Source organism: Microtus ochrogaster, linkage group LG4, assembly GCF_000317375.1.
Source record: "Microtus ochrogaster isolate Prairie Vole_2 linkage group LG4, MicOch1.0, whole genome shotgun sequence".
NCBI classification, from domain to species: Eukaryota; Metazoa; Chordata; class Mammalia; order Rodentia; family Cricetidae; genus Microtus; species Microtus ochrogaster.
Window position 1 is genome coordinate 40,051,485 of NC_022030.1, and position 23,667 is coordinate 40,075,151.

A 23,667-nucleotide genomic window follows, 5' to 3' on the forward strand; every position below is an offset into this window, starting at 1 on the left:
CGCCCGGCTGGGTTCACCTTCTTATTTAGCTTCTCTAGGATCACGGATTATAGGCTCAATGTTCTTTATTTATGGCTAGAATCCACTTATGAGTGAGTACATACCATATTCATCTTTTTGGGTCTGGGTTACCTCACTCAGAATAGTGTTTTCTATTTTCATCCATTTGCATGCCAAATTCAAGATGTCATTGTTTTTTTTTTTTTTTCTGCTGAGTAATACTCTAATGCGTACATATTCCATACTTTCTTTATCCATTCTTCCATTGAGGGGCATCTAGGTTGTTTCCAGGTTCTGGCTGTTACAAATAATTCTGCTATTAAGGGAACCATTTTGGGGTTGGCAAGAGACTTGACTCTAGAGGTGTACCTAGGTGTCCATGGAGATGTCCCCAGCTAGATCCTTGGGCAGCTGAGGAGAGGGAGCCTGAAATGGCCCTATCCTATAGCCATACTGATGAATATCTTGCATATCACCTTAGAACCATCATCTGTCGATGGATGAAGCTAGAGACAGAAATTCACATTGGAGCACTGGACTGAGCTCCTAAGGCCCAAATGAGGAGCAGAAGGAGGGTGAACATGAGCAAGGAAGTCAGGACCTCGAGGGGTGTGCCCACTCACTGAGACAGTGGGGCTGATCTAATGGGAGCTCATCAAGGCCAACTGGACTGGGACTGATGGAGCATATGATCAAACCAGACACTCTGAACGTGTCAGACAAGGAGGGCTGACTGAGAAACCAAGGACAATGGCACTGGGTTTTGATCCTACAGCATGCACTGGCTTTGTGGGAGCCTAGTCTGTTTGGATGCTCACCTTCCTAGACCTGGATGGAGGGGGGAGGACCTTGGACTTCCCACAGGGTAGGGAACCCTGATTGCTCTTTGGACTGATGAGGGAGGGGGACTTGATTGGGGGAGGGAGAGGGAAATGGGAGGAGGAAAGGAGGTGGAAATTTTTAAGTAAAAATAAAAATAAAAAAGAATAGTAATTCAATTTTTATTTTTTATTAGGAAGATGCTGATAAAAATAAATCTGTTACAGATATTCTAATTCTGGAGTTGATTTTTCTCTTAACAGTTTCCCTCCCCATCATTTTATTATTTAAATTTGCATATCAGATTCCTGTGGAATGTGTTCTTGAATGAATCCCCATCCCCAGTTTCTAGTTACTATGCTTCATATAAAAAGTAATTTAACTTCCAGGATTTACCTTTTAATTGCATTTAATGGCATGCCAACACTACCAAAAATAGTTAAATCTCCTCCCAAGTACTTTAGAGGGCCCACTGAAGCAACTCAAAGAGTATACTAAGTATAGAAGTGAAATCTAATAAAATATACGAAGAAAGGTGGAAATAAATGAAAGTAAAGCAAGTGTAAGTTGATGTACCTGTGAGGCTAAGATACTGATTAAAGTTATTGAATATTTTGTGTTTTCCATTATTAGAATTGTGCGTAAAGTTTGCCAAGTTATCAATATTAAGTAAATAATGCTTATTCATCAACAAATATCATTAAATAAACATATTCTATACTGGTCTTCATTGCATCCTGTATCAGCTTTGACATGCCCAAGGGAACGTTTTGTCCCTGAAAACAAGCCCACAAAACAGTGGGAAAAATGATATCTTCCAGATCACTGTTTAGAAATAATACTTAAGTTCCATGGCTACTAAATTTTCATTGGTAAGTAAGGAACGTGAAACTCTTAATAATGAAAAGTGTTATTTTTCATCTTGAAGGCTACATAAAAATCAGATTAGGCTTTTCTAAAATAGAAATTTACTCTTCTTTCTCTTTATTATTTTTGGAATGAAAAAAAAAACTAAACTTTATTCTGCTTGGGGTAAACCAACATTGGTAGCTACAGATAAATCATTAAAGTACCTTTGATTTCTAACAGACTACCGCTCATCATCTGAAGCCCATCTTAAAGGTTTCACAGCTCACTGCATTATTCTTGGTTGTGATCATGCTCCTATGCAATCAGGTGCCAACTGCTGAAGTTTGGAAATGTCCGGTTCCATTTTCAATCTACATGTCCTGAAGCATTTTTCTCTTCTGCCCATGTGTTTTGAGTCCAGTGCTTTGTCCCCTAATGGCTCTTTCCATCTTCCTTTGGACATTACATATAGGGACTCTAGATCTCCACGCAGGTGTCTTGATTTATACTGGAGTTTGTTGATAGCTTTACTCATCACCAGGGTCCACAAATTAAGCCGTCGCAGAGAGGTTGAGCGGTTTTGATATAATGGAAAACTTTACATTGTCTCCAGTAAGGAATGAGGCTGTCATTCAGACCCATCACACACTTGGACATCTTGGTTCCTAATCATAAGCCAACATTTAGGGATGTGCTCAGTGTCCACTTGTACCCTGGGGAGCACCTGGGAAGACAATTGTCTTCTGAGCAACGCTGTCGAGATATCTCCTATAGTGGCTACCTAATGGCATCCTTGGTGCACAATCATCTAGAAAGATAAACAAGATTTCAGTGATTGCACTGCATGCCTTTGTGGATTTTGTTTTCTGGTGTGGTGCACAAGTGACATGGGTTCCAAATTCTATGCCCTATTCAGCTCTGCTTTTGCTAAGAACAAACACTCTGCTTTTCTTTCAGTCATAGCTTCTCCCGCATTCAAGCTTTACTTCTGTTTCTGGTGAGTCTTTGGCCTCATCTTGAAGTCTTTGGTTCTCCTTCTGGAATCCCTCATTTCACAGTTGTGTCTGTTCCTGAAGTCTGTGCTCAGTAATCCTCTGTTGCTCCTCCTCCGCTGGGCCTGTTCCTTCTTCACCCTCTTTCTCAGTGAACGAATTCACAGGCTTCTGGTACTTCTTATCTTTCTCTTTCATCAACTGTCCGTGCTTCCTTTTGCATTACTTCCAATATTTTTGCTGTAGCATGTGCAGCGTCACTTTCAGGTGTTCCCCATCAATCTCCCTTACTGGTCTGTTGCAGAATTGCATCAACCTCTGCCCAGGACCATCTTCAACTAGTAGACCACCAGGGTGGAGGCATGGGGATTAGAAAAGTTAGTAAAGAGCACGAAGATACGAGTGAAAACTATAAAACACAAACAGAATAGTACAAGGAGGGAGTTCCGGTGATTATTAAAATCTGCCTGGGTTTAATTTTCCATCTACTTTTATATGCCAATAGCAGAGGGAAAGAAGACGGCTTTAACATGATACAAAGGACAACTAGAATGGTTATTTGCATCAATACTTTGAGACATCAGGTCATTAAAATTCTGTTGTTGAGTGAGCCCCCACCCCTAGACCAAGTATCCCGAAGGCAGCCACTCCCTAGTCCACACCCTCTATTTCAAAAGAAGGAACCGAAAATATGCTTGAATTTCCTGACCTTTGGTCAGGGTGGAGTGGGTCTACCTGTATGGGTAAAAAGTTAAGTTGTCAGTGTCAAAAAGCCCTTACGTTAGGGTGTATAGCCACCTTCATTGTTAATAACAGAGAGCAACTGAAACTCTCTGACTTTCAGACTAGGTAGAAATAGACTCACAATCCTTCTTAGATGGCAAAGTGTTTGCAGAGTTCATAGGCCTGAACCCCTTCCTGGGTTGTCATAGTACTTTTTCTTCAACTCCTATATCTCCTGCATAAGAAAGAAAACCAAGAAACCACCTGAGGATGCCTATAGTTTGTTTTTGGTATATATATATATATATATATATATATATATATATATATATTGCTTTGTTTCTAAATTGACCCCTAGTTCCATTTGCAACACTTGGTCAATAACTTTGAAGGAATTTTCAATGAAGATCTTGATGATACATTTCCCATGAATCGTGTGCAGGTCCAGCAGTTCCTGGGGGGTTTTCTATGCACAGACGCAGAATTTTTCTTTTTCTTTTTTTTTCCCACTCTACTTGTTTTATTGGTTGTATAAGAAAGCTACTGGGGTCAACAAAGGGAACATTAAAGCTTCAACTGGATCAGTGTCGTGGGGAAAGTGAGAGATGTCATTCTACCATCCATGGAGTAACTTCCAGAGGAAAAACAGGGGACTAGGAAAGTGCTCAGAATCAGCAGTCTGGCTCAGTTTACCTAAACAAGGCTCGTTTCTTTCTGAGAAAATGTATTCTCAGGGCATTTCACAATTTTGATCAGCTTCAGAAAAAATATTACCTTTGTTTCTAAAAGAGGACATGTTTCTTTTTTTTCTTTTATTATTATTATTATTGAAAAAAAAAATTTGCCTACTCCCCGCCTCCCATTTCCTTCTTCCTCCCCCCACTTGGATTTGTGTTTAGATAAAAAAATTAGAAGGATGTTTCTTTACCTTTCCCAGAAATGGAACAGAATATAAGACCTATAAATGTCTTGGAAAATCTGAGATATTTGGCCATAATATAAAAGATATTGTGACTTTAAAATTTTGGAACTTTATTCATTACAGAAAACAGAATGTGTTTGAGTTCATAGAATAATCGTTGTGAAATTTACAAATTTTAGCACATTATTTTCATGCATAATTACTGTTCACATTGAGAGTAAGGACCTTGATATAACTATTTAATAATATTTAAATAAATTCTGATTAGTAATGTTATCATTTAAATGTTTTGTATATTGATTCTTTCACTTGTCAGGAAAGGACAACATAAATAAAGAAAAACTGAAACATTTTGCATATTACCATGAATCAAGACAGTTATAAATAAAAATTAACCTTTGTATATAGGTTCTAGAATTAAATACAGTGTTGCTCACAGGACATGTTTGCTCTGGGCTTTGAGCTGATGATTTCCAGCTGAGCAACGCTTGTTACCTAGAAACAAAGTAATGGAATGTTCTTTGATGGCTTATTTGGAATGAAGTGTTTTGTTTATTTAACATATGTCTGCTATTTTAGTTACTTTCAATCTAATGAAAGAGCTTTATTCTGTGAATGCCAAGCATATATTTGGATACATACTTTATAAAACTATTTATGAAAAGATAAAACTATTATGTAGTTTGAATTACTGATTGGTACATATAAGAGAATTGAGAACTTAGTTAATCATTAGAAGGAATAATATAAGCATAGTATATGCTAATGACAAGTTAGAAGTTAAAACAAATTTAGGGACATATATTTATGACATGTATTATATATACTTATGTATTATATAATCTTGCAAGAATATAAATATAATGACAGTTCTAAAAATTGAAATTCATTACAAACAGAGAAATGTAACAGATGAAGGGAAAGTATGTTAGATGGTGTTAGATGACAAAATGTGGAAGGAAAAAATGTAAAGTAAGAATGAAAGAGAGAAAGACAATGAGAAGGACAAGGAAGGGGAGAAGGAAGAGGAGACTATATAAATTATAAATGCTCGTCCAATAGCTCACTCTTATTATTAACTATCTCTTAGAACTTACCCTATTTCTCTGAATCTATGTGCTGCCACAAGGCTCGTGGCTTTTATCACTATATCATTTTGTGTCTCCTACTCATTCTCCATCTGGCTGGTGACTCTTCTGACTCCACCCGTCCTCATCCCACTTCTGACTCCACCCATCCCCATCCCCCCATTCTCAGTTTGGCTTTCCCATCTAACTTTATCCTGCTCAGCTCTTGGCCAGTCAGCTTGTTTATTAAACCAATCATAGTGACATACATATAGTCACACAGTTTACAGAAGGATGATTCCACAGAGATCATTCTAGATTTATTGTTGAAATAATAACACATCAGATATAGTGTAGTTGAGTTTATGATAGGCCTAAATTTCAGAAACCTGGAAAGCTAAATGAACTTCATCTTCCTGTTCTGAAAAAAAAAAAAAAGAGTAATAGAGAAGTTCAGCTTGGACAGGCCTACTGAAGGTTCAGAATAAGTGTTGCTTAACAGAGAAGACAGGAACACTTTAAAGGTGGATAAATGTCACTTTTAAGTTGGCAATGCAATAGGTATCAGTTCACAGGGCGTAGCGTGAAGGAGTGTCTCTTTTGTACATATGAAAAAGATAGGCAGTGGTGAATGACTCCAGAGGAGGTAGAAACTTTCATAGATTAATGGAGGATTCTTATTTTCTGCTAAGGATTTATGCCATTGGTACAGGGATAGCAAATACTTTATACTGTGAATCAACACTGAATCAACCAATGACTTCTATTTTTAAACTATCTCTTCTGAGCAACATAGAGGATTAATTGGAAGGAAAAATAAGAAGCTCTTTAGAAGAGCTTTAACTTTATAAATGCAAAACTTTATAGATGTGTATAAACTAGTATAGAGACAGGAACGTAATAAAATATAATGAAAAAGAATTGATAATGTTTGCTGATTTTCTCTGATATCAGAAGTAATAGGGAAAAGAGAAATAGACCTATGTTTAGTTTCTAGGTGAGCTATTGATCAGTTAGCAGTGTTTAATTGATTGTGATGAAAATGAATGTAGCCTGTGATAGAAGTGGTGTCAAAACAGCTTACTCCAGCAAATGATAACCAAGAAACCTGGCAGAAATGTAAATAAAGAAGGCTTGGAGTCATATGCTGCTGTATTTTGTAGTGTTCATACTAAGAAAGTATTTGGGGAGTATATCTCTATAGTAATGGAAATACAGAGGGGTGTGCCCCTCTTTTCTATAATTTCAATACCCCATCTGTGCATTTAAATTATATAGTGATTTGATGTTGTGGATTGGCTTAATGAGTAAGAAAAAACAAGCAAAACGATTTCTTATGTTTTCACCCTTCTTTAATTCCATCTTTCATTCTTTCTTTCTTTCTTTCCTCCTTTCCCCCCTTACTTCCCCTTTCTTTTCTTCTTTCCTTTGTTTCTTTATTCAATCCCTTTTTTCATGTATCATATAACAACAATCAACTGATAATTTACTTTCCTGTCTGTTGAGTACTAAACACCTTAAATTAGTGTCTGAGAGCTCTTTCTCTCATGAGACTTCCTAAACTTGGGTTTAGCCATGTCAACATTCATTCCACTATTCCTGAACTTACTAAATGTATGCAATAATATTTGTAAAATTTTAAACCTATTTGTTGAACACAAATAATGTTATACATAAATAAATATGCATATATATATGAATGAAGCTTTTGTATAGTAACTTCCTTCTAATTACAGACTCCATTCATTATTTTTTTGAACTAGTCAATATTAGATGGAATAAACTGATGTTCCAGAACACATGCTTTGTTGTTACAAACATAGATTGTTGATGGATGGCTTTGATTGAGGCCCTATCTCTGTCTTCTACAGTGACCAGGACTGTGTGTGCCGAACAATGTGATGGCAGGTGCTATGGACCCTACGTCAGTGACTGCTGCCATCGGGAATGTGCTGGCGGCTGCTCAGGACCAAAGGACACTGACTGCTTTGTATGTTTAGGACTTCTCTCTCTCTCTCTTTCTCTCTCTCTCTCTCCGAATCAGACTCACATTGAATATTTAACACTGGATTATATTAAGATTAAGTTTGGACATTTTATTATTATAAAAGGCATTCTACCATTGAGTTTACTATTGATTAAACAGAATGAATTCGTACCAGTAAGATCAATTCTGACTTTCTGACATAATTTATGTGTGACATGAATATATTGAAGAACATGAATGAAAACATGCTGGGATGTTTTTCAGAAATTGAGAACATAATTTCCACATATTCAGTGCTTACAGCTTTGTGTTGTTGCATTATTAAGTTTCATAAGTGAGGATGGCTTGCTTCCTGAATATTAATTTCAAGGTTATATCAGACAGATTGATGCATTTAGATATTTTACAGTTTGTACTGTTAACAAACTAATATTTTCTATTTATAAAATATAGACATGTTTATTTAAGCCTATTTTAAACCTATTTATGTGATAAAACATATGGCTAATATTTTTGAAGAAAATGTTTTTGTTTCAATAATACTAACATTTATAGGTTGTTGGAAAATTTTAAATTATGTTTGATATTATATCCTTGATATAAGTTTTTGTTCTTTGAAATATATATATTTAACTTTGTAAGTGATGATTTATTCAAGCTCATAAACCACAATACTAATTTTAATCTAAAATAATAAACAGTAGACTGTTTTATTTTTAAAATGAGTACAACAAATTATATTTCCATTTCTCAAAAAATTTACTGGCACATATTAGAAATTTATTTTCTTGCACCAAACACATATTAACATTGAAATTTTTAAGAACTAAGACTTTATCTAATAAGCAAAATAAAAATTAAAGCACTGAGGCTGTAATTATTTATTCTTTAAATTTTAAAAATTATAAGAATCTTAATTTGTCTAATGTGATTCTATGGTGAAACAACACTAATTCTGGTGAACTGAAGTCAAGCAAAGAATAGCTGTTATACATCTAAGGATGTTACATCTAAGGAAGAGCCTTGGCAGCCAAACTGAGAGCTCTTTCTTTTCTGTCATTGGCATAGACAAGAGACGACCAAGCTTGATTTTGAAGATACAGCACACTGCAGGTGTTGCATTAATGATTCCAAAGCCAGCACTGTGGTAAACAGTAGGAAAACCTCTTCGTGTAGGATGTGGCACTGTGCCCCTTCTCTTGTATTCTTGTGATAAGCAGTACCAGGTGCTCTTGAGAGCTCTCATTTCATTACTATATTGGAATGGTCCAGTGATTCTACTTGGCATTTATACAGAATGTTCATGAATGCCAGACTGATGCTTTGGTGTAAGTTACATCATGCTCGTGTGTTAACTGGAAGGTGCATTTGTTCCGTTCCTCTGGCTTATATCCCCTTGTTCCAAAGCCGTCTACATACACTGCATATCAGTGCAGAAAATATGTTAGTAATTCAATTATAAGAATACATGATGTTTCATGGTCATAAATTAAAACTTACTGAGTTTTCTAGATTGCTTTTTAATGGAGTCTTCCTATAAAGTGTCATCTTAGTGAATAATGTATCATCAGTGAGTCTCTTTCTGATTATGTGCCTTGTAGACCACTGTGAGAGAATTGTCATGTTGTGATAAAGTGTTTGCTGAAACAATTGATGAAGCAAATGTTGTGAGAAAACTGAATAAATTAATTCTTATTAATAACCATAAGACAGTTTATAATGAAATGTAAAACAGAGCTTTGGTTCATGTTAGCTCTTTTACAAGGCCTCAATTATTCACATGAAAGCTTCATTTCTTAACTAAAAGAGAGAGACTGTCCATGTTTGTTAGTCACATGTTTATATATGTTTTCTTGTGATATCTAAAACATAACTCTCAGGTAGCAAAATAATTTTAAATTCTTCTCAAATGAATTTGAAAATATGAATAAAACACATCAGAAGACAAATTTATATTATTGAAAATCAAATGCCTTTTGAACTTGGTGGCTACCAGAAATGATGTACCATTATGAAAAATTACATTATTTTATTTAAACACAGGCTAGTGACAGCTCACAAGTTCTTCACATGTTAACCCTTTAAGCATTATACTTGGTCAGTGTACAGATTATACTTAAGTTCAGGTAAATCAACAGCAATCATTATGTTTCCTACTGTAAAATGAAGATACTTGAACTTAACATGAAACACAAGGTATGAGATTACCAGATCTACAGAACTGGATACATACACTGACTGTAAAGTTTAAAATAAGTATATTTAATCAGTGTGAGTTCAAAAATCTGTCAAATTTGTCTAGATTGAACACTATCCACCAAGCCTTAGTTTAAAACTGTGTTAATACATGCTACTCTACATTCAGGTAAAAAGAGATAATAGTGATTTCTGGCACAGAGAGGGTAAGAAATCGATAGAAACTTAAAGGCACAATCACTTCGAGGTTATCAATTTTGGCAGGGTTAATAAAATTGAAATATTATAAATAAAGTGCAACACCTTTCACTAAACTATAATAGCATGCATTTATTGACAGGAATAGAAGGAGAGTCATTTATAAATGGATTTGCTGTGTTGCAGGCCTGCATGAACTTCAATGACAGTGGAGCCTGTGTTACTCAGTGCCCCCAAACATTCGTCTACAACCCCACCACCTTTCAACTGGAGCACAATTTCAATGCAAAGTACACATATGGAGCTTTCTGTGTCAAGAAATGCCCACGTAAGTAACACATAAAACACATCAAAACATTCAAGTTCTACTTGAAAAATGAGAAGTTCATTTATGATTGTTTTCATTTGAAACTTGAATAATAAAAGTAGTAAATTACTTTACGTTGGTTGTGGGTCCGGGAGTCTATATTTCACAGAAAGAGGAAACAAGGACCAACATATTTATCTAATTTGTCTTGCCACATGAGGTCGTGCCAGACTTGAGGTTAGAATGGTGGCTTACTGAAGACTAAACACTTGATATTTTCTCTATACCTTGGTTTTCAACAAGTGACACTGTTTCTTAGAAGTGATCATTGATTGGCAGAAATCTGCATGATAAATAAGGTTAGATAGTGATATAATTGGGTTTATGCCTATATGTGTTGCTGATTGTTTACCTATATTAGAATATATGCCTGAATAATTGAATATATATGAAGATTGTTAAGTGATATTTAGCAAACTGATAACAAATGCTAATGACTAAAAACATCATTATTTGATTATATATTAAATAGCATATGTGATTATACATATATATGACCATATGTATATTTATGGATATATAGCCATATATATTGACATCTGTTGTTTTAGTGACCAATGGGAATTTTACCTATTAGAGAGTCTAAGTAATTAAAAAATTTTAAAGTTAATAATCACATTTACTTATATACTCATATGAGTGGAGGCTTTGCACTCTGTAGGATGTGTGTGTATGTGTATGTCTGTGTGTGTGTGTGTGTGTGTGTGAGAGAGAGAGAGAGAGAGAGAGAGAGAGAGAGAGAGAGAGAGCGAGCAAGTTGGAATATATTTCTTTTAATCAGTTGAACGACCTTTGCTGCTTTTAAACTGTAACACTAAGACCCTCTGTAAACTGCTCACTGGAATCAGCTTACCAAACTTCAACCACCTTTGGAAGCAAGGTCATTTATCTTCTAAACAGAGGCCTTACACTCGCTAGTTCAGTGACCTGAAATATAAAAACTCAACTGTTAAAGAAAATAAGAAGGGTCGGGTTTCTGTGCATCCTACAAAAAGTCCACTGTGGTGGGCACTCTAAGACTGATAGCTCGCAGTTTATACACGTGTCTGCCCCAATGAGTGATGCATCCCCCTTGTATTAGTTACCTTTGTGTTACTGTGATTAGAATACCTGGAGGAGGAATGAAAGAGGGGAAAGGTTCGTTTTTATTTTATGATATCTGAAATAGAGCATGGAAGGGATCCAGTGCGTGTACTGGAGTTTTTGGCAAAGACTCTTCTTGCATTGAGAGTTGGCCCAAGGCAGGTAAGAACCAGAGCCTATGTGACCTCCCAAAGCCTTCTGGTAATAACCTACTTACAACCTGCAGTGCCTACCTTTGAAAGGGGCCATGGGCACAGCAAAAGCGGGAGATCTAGTCTTTAAAGTGTGATGTTACAGGGAACATTGTAGATTACAGATCATACCATTCTTCTACCTTGGATCCCCCCTGCCTTTCAGACGTTCCAGTCTTTCTGCTTGCAAAGCAATCTAGGGCTTTTGAGTCACTCCTTTCTCTATAAAAAGTAACTGGGTTATTAGCAATTACCTAGAAAATGTCCCATTAGAAGACCTTCCCTTATTTCAGACTTGACGCCTTCTACTACCTTGTCTGGGTGCCTTTCTTCAAGCATTGCTGATTATGGAAATGCTGACCTTAAATCAACTCTGACCCATGGTTAGGTTCTGTCTCTATCAGGTCCATAAAGCATGTAAGGAGCTGTTTGTTAACTGGTATACAATCCTGTACCATAGACACCATGCCTTGACTATCAAAATCTTAGAGGTCTCTGTTAGTTTTTTTCTAGAACTTTATAACTCTGTATGTCATTGGCTGTCCAACAATGATAAAACATCAGAGAAAGACTTGGAATGTATGGCCATGAAGCAGAACTACTAAGACAACAAGTCTTTTCTGCTTTGGACACACCTCATGTTTGGTATCTTTCATAGCTTTGTATATAGGTCCAGAACTGTATTCAGTGAAGGTGGTTACATTACAAACCACTGTTCTTGCAAACATTGTGATCTCCCTCTTTTTATGATAGCTCTAGATGCAGAATTTTTATTTTATTTTAAAGTGAAAGTACTGGCATCTCACAAATTGCTGATTTTCTAATCATGTCACCAAGTCTAAGTAATAAGGTGTCCCTTGTTTAACTGGACACCTTTGCTAAAGTGAAATTTTTCAAACTTTCACTATGTATCACAAAGGTTTGGTAGCATTCAAATAAAACACTGGACACATTTTAAATATTTCCTCTTGGACCTGCAGAGCGCCTCTTGATCCGAGGTGGTTTAACTTCAGCTTCATTTGCGCTTCATGAACTAGAAGTATTTTAGACTTCCAGCTTGCATAATGTCATTAAATGAAGTGGAACTATTGAAAAACACAAACTAAACATAATCTAGTTTCCTAAGTCTATAAACGAGATCTCTCTATCTTGGGGGCAATTTGGAATGTAGAGCAGTAGTCAAGCAGATACTGCTCAGCACACACTGCTCTTGGAGTGGAATGTGGGTATTGGAGATACTGCTTCAGGTTGGGGTATTTACAGAAGGACTTGGTTTAGAGAAAGAGACATATACATTGTCAGTGATGCTATTTTCAAGTCAGAAACTATCTCTTTTTAAGGCTGATGGTTTAGCTTTAACATTTTTATTTGAATTTTTAATCAGATAACTTCGTGGTGGATTCCAGTTCTTGTGTGCGTGCCTGTCCTAGTTCCAAAATGGAAGTAGAAGAAAATGGGATTAAAATGTGTAAACCTTGCACTGATATTTGCCCCAAAGGTGAGTGATCTTTCAGAATATTCGGTTACAATAGGTCCTTACCAAAGGACTTCATGTGCCTTTCTTGCTGTATTGGTTTTGTGAGTTTTGTTGTTGTTTGTTTTGTTGGGTTGTGTTTATTTCTTAAGACCTGGTTTCTCTGTGTATCCTGGCTGTTCTGGAACTTGGTCTGTAGACCAGGCTGACCTTGAACTCAGAGATCTGCCTGTCTCTCCCTTCTGAATGCTGGAGTTAAAAGCAAATCCTACCTTCGTGTACATTTTAATAACCCAGTGGGACTATCTTCTCAGAAAAAAATCCCCTTCCACAATGATGATTGACAGCACCACACACACACACACACACACACACACACACACAGACACTTACACACTTTGCATAATTTTCTTGTTATGAAAAATACTGGCTAATAGTGGTTTTGACTGCCTTTGAGTTAAAATAACAGACTAGATGAGGGGAAAAAAAAACCAGGAACTCAGAAATCAAAGAATATTACCTTCCTTTTGTTTGTACAATGCTAGAGATTGAACCGATGCCTTTAATCATTCTAGACAAGTACTCTACAATCAAACCACATCCCTCCCCAGAAGCACCAAATGTTATAAGTTTGTCACAAAGTGTTTATTATACATAAATTATTTCCAAATAAAAAGATCTGCAAATAATTCTGACTCAAATTCAAATTGTTTTTCAAAGTATAGCCTTTGGAAAAAATAAATAACATAAAAGTATAAATATTTAAATGCCGTAGTGCTGACTCATATCACAGTACTTGTTATTTAATAAATATTTTAATACACTAGCTTTATTAAATTGTAGGTTGTAAATGATTAGTCGATCAAGAAATTATTTCATGAAACTGCCAGCATTTTAAAAATGCTAAAAGTTGTATTTTGAAATGAACTTCATAATGAGAACTTTTATCTGGTAATGTAAAGTATTAATCGATAAAAGTTTCATTTCAGTTAGCCTAGGTACTAACTATGTGCCGGCTCTTAAATTTAAATAAAACTCTTACAATGAGTCTTGATCATTAGATTGTGATACAGAGAAAAATTTTCAATTCAGGCTCAGTAGTAAATGCTGATCAAAAATTCAAAACAAAGAACAGTGAGCTAATGAATAGAGTAGATAGTTTTCCTAAGAAGGAATACATACATACTGCTAACAAACAGTTATCAAAATGCTCAGTGCTACACTATCAGACAGATGCACATTAAAGCAAATGTCCTGTCTCTCTCACCATGTGAGGCTGTTATCCAAACCAATGACAAATGCTGCCGCTCCTGAGAAGAGACTCCATACCCTGCTGCTGAAAATGTGCACTAGCACAGCCACCGTGGAAGCCGGCTTGAGGCTACGCAAGACCCAGGAAACTAGAGCTGTCTTAGAACTCAGCTTTTGTTTATAACCAAAGGGTTATAAACCAGCCCACCATAGATGCCTATACTGCAATGTGTATAGGTGTAGTGTGCATTATAACCAGAAAATAGAACCAGTCTATCAATAAGTGAATAGATAATGAAAATATTATATTATGAAATTTTAGAAGAAAAATTAAATCATGACATATTTTAGAAAACATGAAATTAAAAATCATCATGCTTAGCAAAATAAGCTAGGCTCAAAAAGGACAAATGCTACATATTTTATCTGATATATGGAACTCATATTTAAAAGTGTGTGTGTATGTGTATCTTGGTGTGTGTCTGTCTGTCTCTGTATGTGTGTCTGTTGTTGTGTGTATGACTAAGAAGAGATTCATGAGAATAGAAAGAAGAGACTTTAAGGGAAGAGAGATGGAATACATGTAATAATGAATTAATAGGATGGAATCTGCCTCTTAAGTGCTGGGATTAAAGGTGTGTACCACTGCACACAGTTATGCAATGCATCCTCTCTACCCTCCTACACACCCAGCTTCATGAATTGAGGAACATATGAACACACATAGGCTGTTTGGGCATTTACAAGTCCTACAGAAATTTAAGCCAAACAAAATATAGCACCAAGAAGAAGTAGGTCCAAAATTCCTCCTCTTACTAAGAAGCTATTTGTAATAATTACTTGTTGGAAAAGATAAAACTGTCAATTGTACTTCAGGGCTGGCCTCATGCTCAGGAGTAGGTAACCACCACAAAAGACTCCATACTTCGTTGTTGCTTGTTTGAGGTGTGTGAGTGTGTGTTTATGTAGTGTGTGTGCATGCGCTTGTGTTTTGTTTTGGCTTTTTTTTAAAGATTTGATGAGTTTTATGTTTTTACTTTTAATTTTATTTTCTTGAGTTTAGGGTTTACTGGGAGTGATTAAGAGAGAAAGAAAATATAATTATTTTAAACTTATAAGGGAGTAGGGTCAGTACTACTGAAGTTGCTTAGTATATGTAATGCTAAAAACATTTATAAATAGATGGATAGATGATAGATAGATAGATAGATAGATAGATAGATAGATAGATAGATAGATAGAACCTGATAGCTAATGCTTATAAATCCCAAAATTCCTTTATTATTAGCACTCTGGAGGCATAGACTGACAGATCTCTCTGAATTTAAAGCCAGCCTTATTGTAGGAGAACACTGTTCATTCCGGGATGCTCAGACCCAAAATATTCACACAGAAAATATATTATTTGCAATATTGTTTGGCCAATAGCTTAAGCATATTTCTGGATAACTCATATCTTAAATTAACCCATTTCTATTAATCTGTGTATTGCCATGTGGCTGCAGCTTACTGGCAACATTCTTGTGCATCTGTCCCCAGCAGTGGATACATGGTATCTCTTTGACTCTGCCTACTCTCTCTGTATTTTAAGCCATTGGCTGAAAGAAGCTTCTTTATTCATTAACCAATAAAAGCAACACATATACAGAAGGACTTCCCACACTACAGCCTGGTCTACAAAAGTGAGTTCCAGGACAGCCAAGGCAACATAGAAAAGCCCTGTTTCAAAAAATAAAATAGTAATAATAATAACAACAACAACAACATTGTCTTTTAAGAAGGATATTGCAATTTTGAAATAAATGCTAGTAGTTTATAATAAAAACACAAAGATGTATTAGCTAGGAATATGCTTCTCAGCTGTTTACTCCGAATCTTGCTTCCATAGCGTGTGATGGCATCGGCACAGGATCATTGATGTCAGCTCAGACCGTGGATTCCAGCAACATTGACAAATTCATCAACTGCACTAAGATCAATGGGAATCTCATCTTCCTTGTCACAGGGATTCACGGGTCAGTGCTCAGTTTCGTACATTGTTCTGGGAAGTGAAGGTGTTCCTTTGCATTGCATGCCTGCATTGTTGATTCACCTGAACCTAGAAAGGTTTTACCTTAAAACTCTTTCCAGCCAAAGTAATGAACAGCCCGCCAGGAGTGCCGTCAACACATCTGCCTTCTGAGATGGGTCAGTATTTAGGTATGACAATGCAAACTTGTAATTAAGCTTAAATATGCTTTGAGAGCAATCTCCTACAACCCATGGTCTCATCAAGCCCAGGTTTACAGGAAACATCACTAATACATGAAATGAAGACTATCCTTTGACTTTCCAGAACATTAGTTCAAAATAACTTATATCCCATTAAAAAAAACTCACATAAAACTGCTCAAAGAATCTGACATAAAATTAAGTTGAAATTCTTTTAAGCTGCTTTTAAAAATACATTTTGTTCGGATGCATTCTTCTTTCTCTTATATGGGAAAATTAGCACAACTATAAAGTGAATTTTATTTTGGTAATAAAAATTCTTACATTATCTGGGGTCCTTTATTACAGAACCGCCTGCTGGCTTCAACTGGGGAAATAACCAAGTTTGTATACTTTCTGTAATAAAAACGTCAATAGTTGTACTTTGTATTTTATCTATTTGTCTATATTACTACTTAATCTCTAAATATTAGGGCTACAGGCTACAAATAAAGACTATCACTCACATATTTTAATTCAAACTCTTACACTGAACATATATCACATCATTTCTGGAAGCAAAATAGCTTAACACATTATGAATAAATATTTCCAAATAAGAGCAGCATGAGCAACGTGACAAAGTATTTATCTTCATTCAGACAAATTATTATTTGTGCTCTTGCATACAACATCTCTATTTAAAAATGTTGTTTTTAATATGGCCCATGTCATGTCCTGTAAAGGTATACATGTATCTTCTGGTCGGTTGGTTATTTTTAGGCAAACCAAAGCTTTTCTTAAAATTAAGATTCCTAATTTCCATTTAAAACTTGGTGATTCTCCACCCACATCCATATATAACAATGATGTGCTATACTTGAGCAACTCTCACCATTTTGAGATGGGATCCATTGTGTTAACAAATGTCTCCGTACTTCCTCTTATGTCATCTGAATTGTTGATTTTTGCCTATTTAGCCCATATGAGCAGGAAACTTGGGTCAGCACTTACTCCCTTTCTTTATAATTCAGTGAGTGAGTGCATGGCATCCAGTAAGTGACATTTGTCTATGTGAATTATTACTTTTTGAAACCAAATATCCCTATGCCCCAAAGAGCATCTGTTAGTAAAACTTTCTGAGGATCCGAGAAATAAGATGGAGCCAGTTAGTGCTCATTGTTTCCTGCAGCATGGACAATGCGTTAGTCATCTTCCCAATCTCTAACAGAAACAACTTTAAAGAGGATGCATTTATGTTAGTTCACAGTTTCAGAGGATAGCTAATGTGGCAAGGAAGTCCCGGCAGCCGGACCTTGAGGCAGCAGACCACATTGCGTGTGTGGCTCACTCTCTGCATTTTATTCTACCCAGAACTCCAGCCTCTCCATCAGTGCCATGCACCTCTCAAGTTAGTCTTCCCCTGTAAAGTGACTTATTCCAGATAAGTACTCACAAATCTACCCATAGGCAGCCTGATCTAGGTTACCTCTCACAAGTGAGCTCAGAGATTTTCCTCCCAGGTGAGTCTAGATCTTCTAACATGGATGATATGAGCCATCACAGATGTGATAAAAATGTAGTTGTTTCCAGACTTCAGTGTTCACTGCAATTTCAAAATATATATTCTCGTGAACTGTAATTGCTTTAGTAAAGAGGTGATTTTTAATAGTGTCAAATCTAACATAAATTCATATGTGTATGTTTATAATGCATCTGACATCTTATTAAATTCAAAATAAAATCCAGTGATAATGTTCCCTTGTTAAACACATACATTTTAAAAATTAAGGCACTTCCTAATTATAATTAAAGCAAAATATGAAAATGTTCAATGTGATAAATAGAATTGCTTGAAAATTCCTCAACTTTTACTTAAAATAAAAATTTAGGGGCTGAAGAGATGGCTCAGTGGTTAAGAGCACTGACTGCTCTTCCGGAGGACCTGGGTTCAATTCCCAGCACCCACATGGCAGCTCACAACTGTCTATCACTCCAGTTCCAGGGGATCTGACACCCTCACACCAATGCACATAAAATGAATCTAAATAAATTATTTAAAAAAATTTAGATTTATAAGAAATGATATTAGAAATCATTCTATTGCAGGAAGTACAAAAAATAAAAGTTATATTAATAGCTGGAGACTGAAATACAAAAAAAATAAATATACATATTACCCACACATGTAACATTATTCCAAAACATCTTTAAATTTGTATCAATAAACTAAAATCCATATCAATATAAAATATCCTGAGATAAATACCTGGTTTTAGTTTGATTTAGGGGGCGGTTAATGTATATTCAATAATATATCTTTTTATTCTTTCATTTCTATATTCTTTCTCCCTTTTTTCACTTAGAGATCTTTTAATTTAACTATTTTTTTTAGCTTTTATTGTACTATGACCGATAACAATTTGTAAACAAACCTTCGAAACAATAAACAAACATAATCCATTTTTGGGGAAATGGAAGTAGTTTTTTAGGCTACTTCCTGCTGCTTGGGGGCACTGATAACCTTTGAGGGAATCCTGAGAAAATTTAAATTTTGGTCAAGTTCTGACTGGAGTATTCTGTGAGGCTGGGTCACCTCAATAAGATACCTCCAAACTGTCTTGGATGTAGAACTCAGAAGAAACTGCAAGAGAGGTACTCTGAGATGTTGGATCATCTGAACCATCTACTCCTTTTAGGGATTTTTCAGAGGGGTATTTCTCTATCAAACCTTATTTTTCTCAAGCCAGAAAGTATTTTTATCCTCTTGCTTTCTGTGGAAATAAAAACAGAACATGTTTCCCAAAGTAACATATCTTTTGACTGAAATTTTGAAGTCAAGGAATTTTTAAAATATATAGATTCATTTAATCTATAAACTTTCATAATCAAATGTCTTTCAACAATGATTGTTTACCCATTAACAGTCAAAAAATCTAAAGACAATGTAATACTATACAGAATCCAGACTCTCTTTGTATTTTCCTTCTTCATGTGGCTTATTATATTTTTATTACTCTATTCCACTTTTAAGTACCTTTTCTATCTTTTTTCTTTTATCTCCCAAGCCTACACACATTTTTAACACACTGTAAGCCATTTAGAGGCTTTATTTTTTTCTCTTTTTTTCTGAATCTATCTTTATTGCATATCTCTATCTTTTTTTTTTTTTTACATATGAGCCTTTAAACTTCTAAGAGGGCACAACTAAGACCAAAGCCGTGACAAGAGCGACTGACTTCGTTACATTCTTTTCCCCCTAAGAATCTAGATCTTGACAGAGCTACTGGATTTAGCCATGATACCACTCCAATTATGGGAAGTTTTTAGTTCATGCTGATGATGAGCAGTGTTCCACTCGCTGATCATAAATCCCATTTAAGTGCTTGGCTGCAGGATGTCTTAAAAGAGTCACATGGTTTTTACTGCTAAAGCTGAGTCAGGAAACTGTCTATAAAAGGAACCGTGCCTCTGCTTGCTGCTCACAAACAGAGCCTATCAATGAATAAGCATTTACCAAGGAGCCAAATTTGACACCATTTTGTGTTCTTAGTATCTTTTTTAAAGCTTTTTCAGACTCTATGTGGAAATTCTTGCTGAACGTTTAGATGTCATATGTAAGCAGAAGTTTTCTTTCTTGGAGTCACACAGTCCCAAAAACCTGCCAGGTGCTTCCCAAATTACCATTCCGAAGTGTAATATTACTTTTACATCTTTGACTGATATCTCAGGCTTATCAGTACCTATCTCATACATTTTAAGTTAGCCTATATTCCTTATCTAAGCTCTGACACATGACAGTAACTTTTCTCAGTATGCCATGTTCATCTTGCTCTTCCCACATCTGTTTGGCATCTTCTGACTCCACCTTTCTCCTTCCCATCATCCTTAGTTTGTTTGCTCCACCTATACTTTCTGCTTGGCTACTGGCCAATCAGCATTTCATTAAACCAATTTGAATGACAAATCTTTAGAGTGTACAAGAGGATTATTCCACAGCATGCACATACACACAGACACACACAGACACACACACACACACACACACACACACACACACACATACATAGAAGATATAACTAATTTTCTTTGAAGTTGAGGCAATATTGCTAGGGAATGACACACAAATGAGAATTCGGTGTAAAAATAGCAATCTTTGGTAGTACATTTTTAAGATTGTAGGTGACAGGGAAATCCTTTAATAAATATGATTTTAATAGCATTGCTCTTTGGTTATTATTAAAAGCCTAATTACTGCTACAATTAAAATATCTCTATAAATGCCCCTAAATTCCTTTTAATGGAATGGTACTATGCCCATTGAGAACTACTGGACAAAATTATATTAGTCGAATAATTATGAAAATTGACCTACATATGACCAAGTTTCTTTAAAATAATGTCTGGGAGAGAAAATATGAAAAATAATAATTTAATGAGGATTAGAATAAGTGTTTTAGCCTTGTTTCATCATAGAACTTTTTGGAAAAGTTATGCTTATCAGGATTTTATGTATTCATAGCTCTTCCAGTTGAGGTAACAGTTAACAGATAATTACAAAGCAAATAGAAACAACTCTCTCTTGGGGTCAAATGTATTGTACAATAGGAACCACGTGCAAACTATAAATCTTTAAATTCCTCATTCTGTATGGACTATAATATCACTAATTCATTCAAGTGGAAAAGAATTGCCTGCAAAAATCACCATGAGCTAGCAGTCCAAAGGTTGTCTTTAAAATGAACTCAACAAAAGACAAATGAGATCGTTTATGTAGGTGACCCCATCCAGACCAGCGTGAGTTTGAATAGTAGCTACATGATGGATGGTACAAATTCGAGTCAAACACTCACCTTCCTCCAGTGAAAGACAGAGAAATGGATGGATAATAAATAGCTCTTCTGCTTGTTTTCTTGAATAAATCAAAAATTATTTTGATTTGTTCAGCCCCATATCAGTAAAATCTTAATCAATGAGATAAAAGGTAAGGAAATTAGAGAGGTAAATGTGGCAAAGGAAATGAAAAGCACAAAAGGCAGGTGGAGAAGGCAGCAAAAGAAAAAACACTGTGACTTTGTCTATTTTATAGTGCAGAGAAGTGTTAAACAAATATCACTTCATGGCTTAATTGTAGCCTTTTGCAGACTATCTTGGAAAGCAAATAAAGGCAAATTTGGTTTCCGATACTTCATCATTCAGATGATTATCTGTCCTTAATCATAAGTTTGAAGCCTTGAATAATTTGAAGTCAAAATTGATAATATTGTGTCTGGAGAAAAATATATATGACATATTTGAAAGAGAGATGTCTATAAAATATGATATATCCTCCATTCTCAATCTCATGGGAGAATGAGCCATGAAGCCCTTCACATTTATTTCATGAAACTATAACTATAAAGCCAACTCAACAGGTCTAAGGCATAACATATATATATATATATACATATATAGGTGGTGGTGGTTTATTCTGTTTCTGTGTATGTATGTGCTAGTGGGGAGAGGGAGGACAGGGGACACAGTAAATTTTAATAGTCATAGCTTTAAATATTATAAATAGTAAACTTCTAGTAAATAAAATGTTTTCTGTACTTTCAATGCCATTGCTCTCAACATATTTGTAGCTACTTTTAATAGGATACTATTATTCATTGACACAGTTCTTTAATGATGAGGTCAAAAGTCATTAATTAAATGGTACTTTGTTCAGAAACATTTCTTTCAGAAAATACAGTCTTGGCAATTTGTCAATTGTATTTTTGGATTTAAAAGAGCTAAAGAAAGTTAATTGGCATATTCATACTGTGCTATAAAATTGTCTTTACCAGTAATGGAAATTCAACTCATTCCCTTAATTATAATGAGAAGTCCCAGCATGCAAAGGGTCTAGAGCTATCAAAGGAATGTTCCTCTCATCCTTTCTGTTGACATTGATCATGGGCATGCTCTTACAGTAGCAAGATGCTTTTAAGTATGCTGGAAACGTGTAACAGAGAGGGACTGACAGGAAGAGGTTTTTATGACAGGTCGCAGGAGTGGCAGATAGGAAAAGTCACACCTATATATATTTTTTTCTTTCTATGCTGAACACAAAACACAGTGACAGGGTAGTCATAATGTTCTTTTACTTGGCTCTTTATTTATTAACAGAAAAGCAGTTCTAAGACAGTGTGAATCTTCAGTGGCTTTAGGATGAGACTCCCCACAGGTACTTTGAAGTTGAAAAGTGGGATTCTGTCAACTTATTTTATAGGAGTCTTGAATATCTAAAATTAAGTACATAAAAGATCTATGGTCCATTGGGCTTCTGGTTAACAATTAATTTCATCCTGGAAACCAGGAAATTTTCAGTCATGACTTTGGCTGACTCCATTATTCTTTGCTTGCCCTGAATATTTAATCTTTTCTTGTGATGCCAGGATATTAGATTTTATGGCCAGAATTGTTGTATTTTTTTTCATGGCAGGGCAATGGCAAAATTCCATTCCCCAATTTCAGAGCATATATTTCCTCTGATAGAAGAGTTTTATACATTAAGAGATGGATATAGACTTTAAGAACTGAATGTTAAATAGGGTTTCTGTGAAATGTTTTCTGGACATAACATGACTGCGGCACACATGAACTAATTAACAGCACCTGAGGTCACCTGCACACTATCAAGTCAATTTTAAATAAATGCCTAGCATGGAGGTCAAGCATGTTGCTTAGCTGAGGAGATGAGAGCAGTTGATGGCTGCTGCAGCAGGAACAGCTTCTTTACTTTGGAGGGATGGTCACTGCTATTTTGCCCCATATTACAGTGGATGATCCCACAACCAAGGGCATATGGGCATCTCTATGGACTCAGGGTATTCAAATACTTTGTATCAAAAAAGAGGGCATGAAGTAGGTAGGGATATGCATTGAATGGGTTGGGGGAGGAAATTGAAAGGAGATAGTGTGATTGGATGTTTTCAAGGCACTTTTTATGTCTGTATGAAATTTTCAAAGAAAAAAAAATTAATTTCAAAAGATAAATGCAAAAGTTTGTCATTTGTTACATCTCATTTTGTATCTATTTTGTCTATATTAACATCAAAAAGGTCATATGTAACACACATTTACATACATATATATGTGCATATATATTATATATGTATGGAAGGGTGCGTGAAAGAGCAAGAGTACAATATTTAGAGAACTTTACATTTAGACTACAATTTCAAGAGATGTGTCTTTGAGAATATTCTGGATCAACAGGGTACTTTTTTGAGTTATAGAAAAATGTGCTGTGCTTTCTCAGTCTCAGCAATACCCAATGCCAGAGCTTTATACAGCAATGCACACTAAACTAGTAGTACACTGCATTGACTGCA

The 23,667-nt window shown here is 35.5% G+C and overlaps 1 protein-coding gene across 4 annotated transcripts in view; it reads left to right on the plus strand.

Annotated features, from left to right (window-relative positions):
* Erbb4 (erb-b2 receptor tyrosine kinase 4) overlaps window positions 1–23,667 on the plus strand; it is a 1,055,173-nt gene that overhangs the window by 729,898 nt on the left and 301,608 nt on the right. For all 4 annotated transcript variants that reach the window (XM_026786414.1, XM_026786416.1, XM_026786413.1 and 1 more), the window contains exons 6-9: window positions 7,244–7,362; window positions 9,940–10,081; window positions 12,779–12,892; window positions 16,008–16,134. In XM_026786414.1, the coding sequence (XP_026642215.1) occupies window positions 7,244–7,362; window positions 9,940–10,081; window positions 12,779–12,892; window positions 16,008–16,134 (502 nt within the window). The remainder of the gene's footprint in view (window positions 1–7,243; window positions 7,363–9,939; window positions 10,082–12,778; window positions 12,893–16,007; window positions 16,135–23,667) is intronic.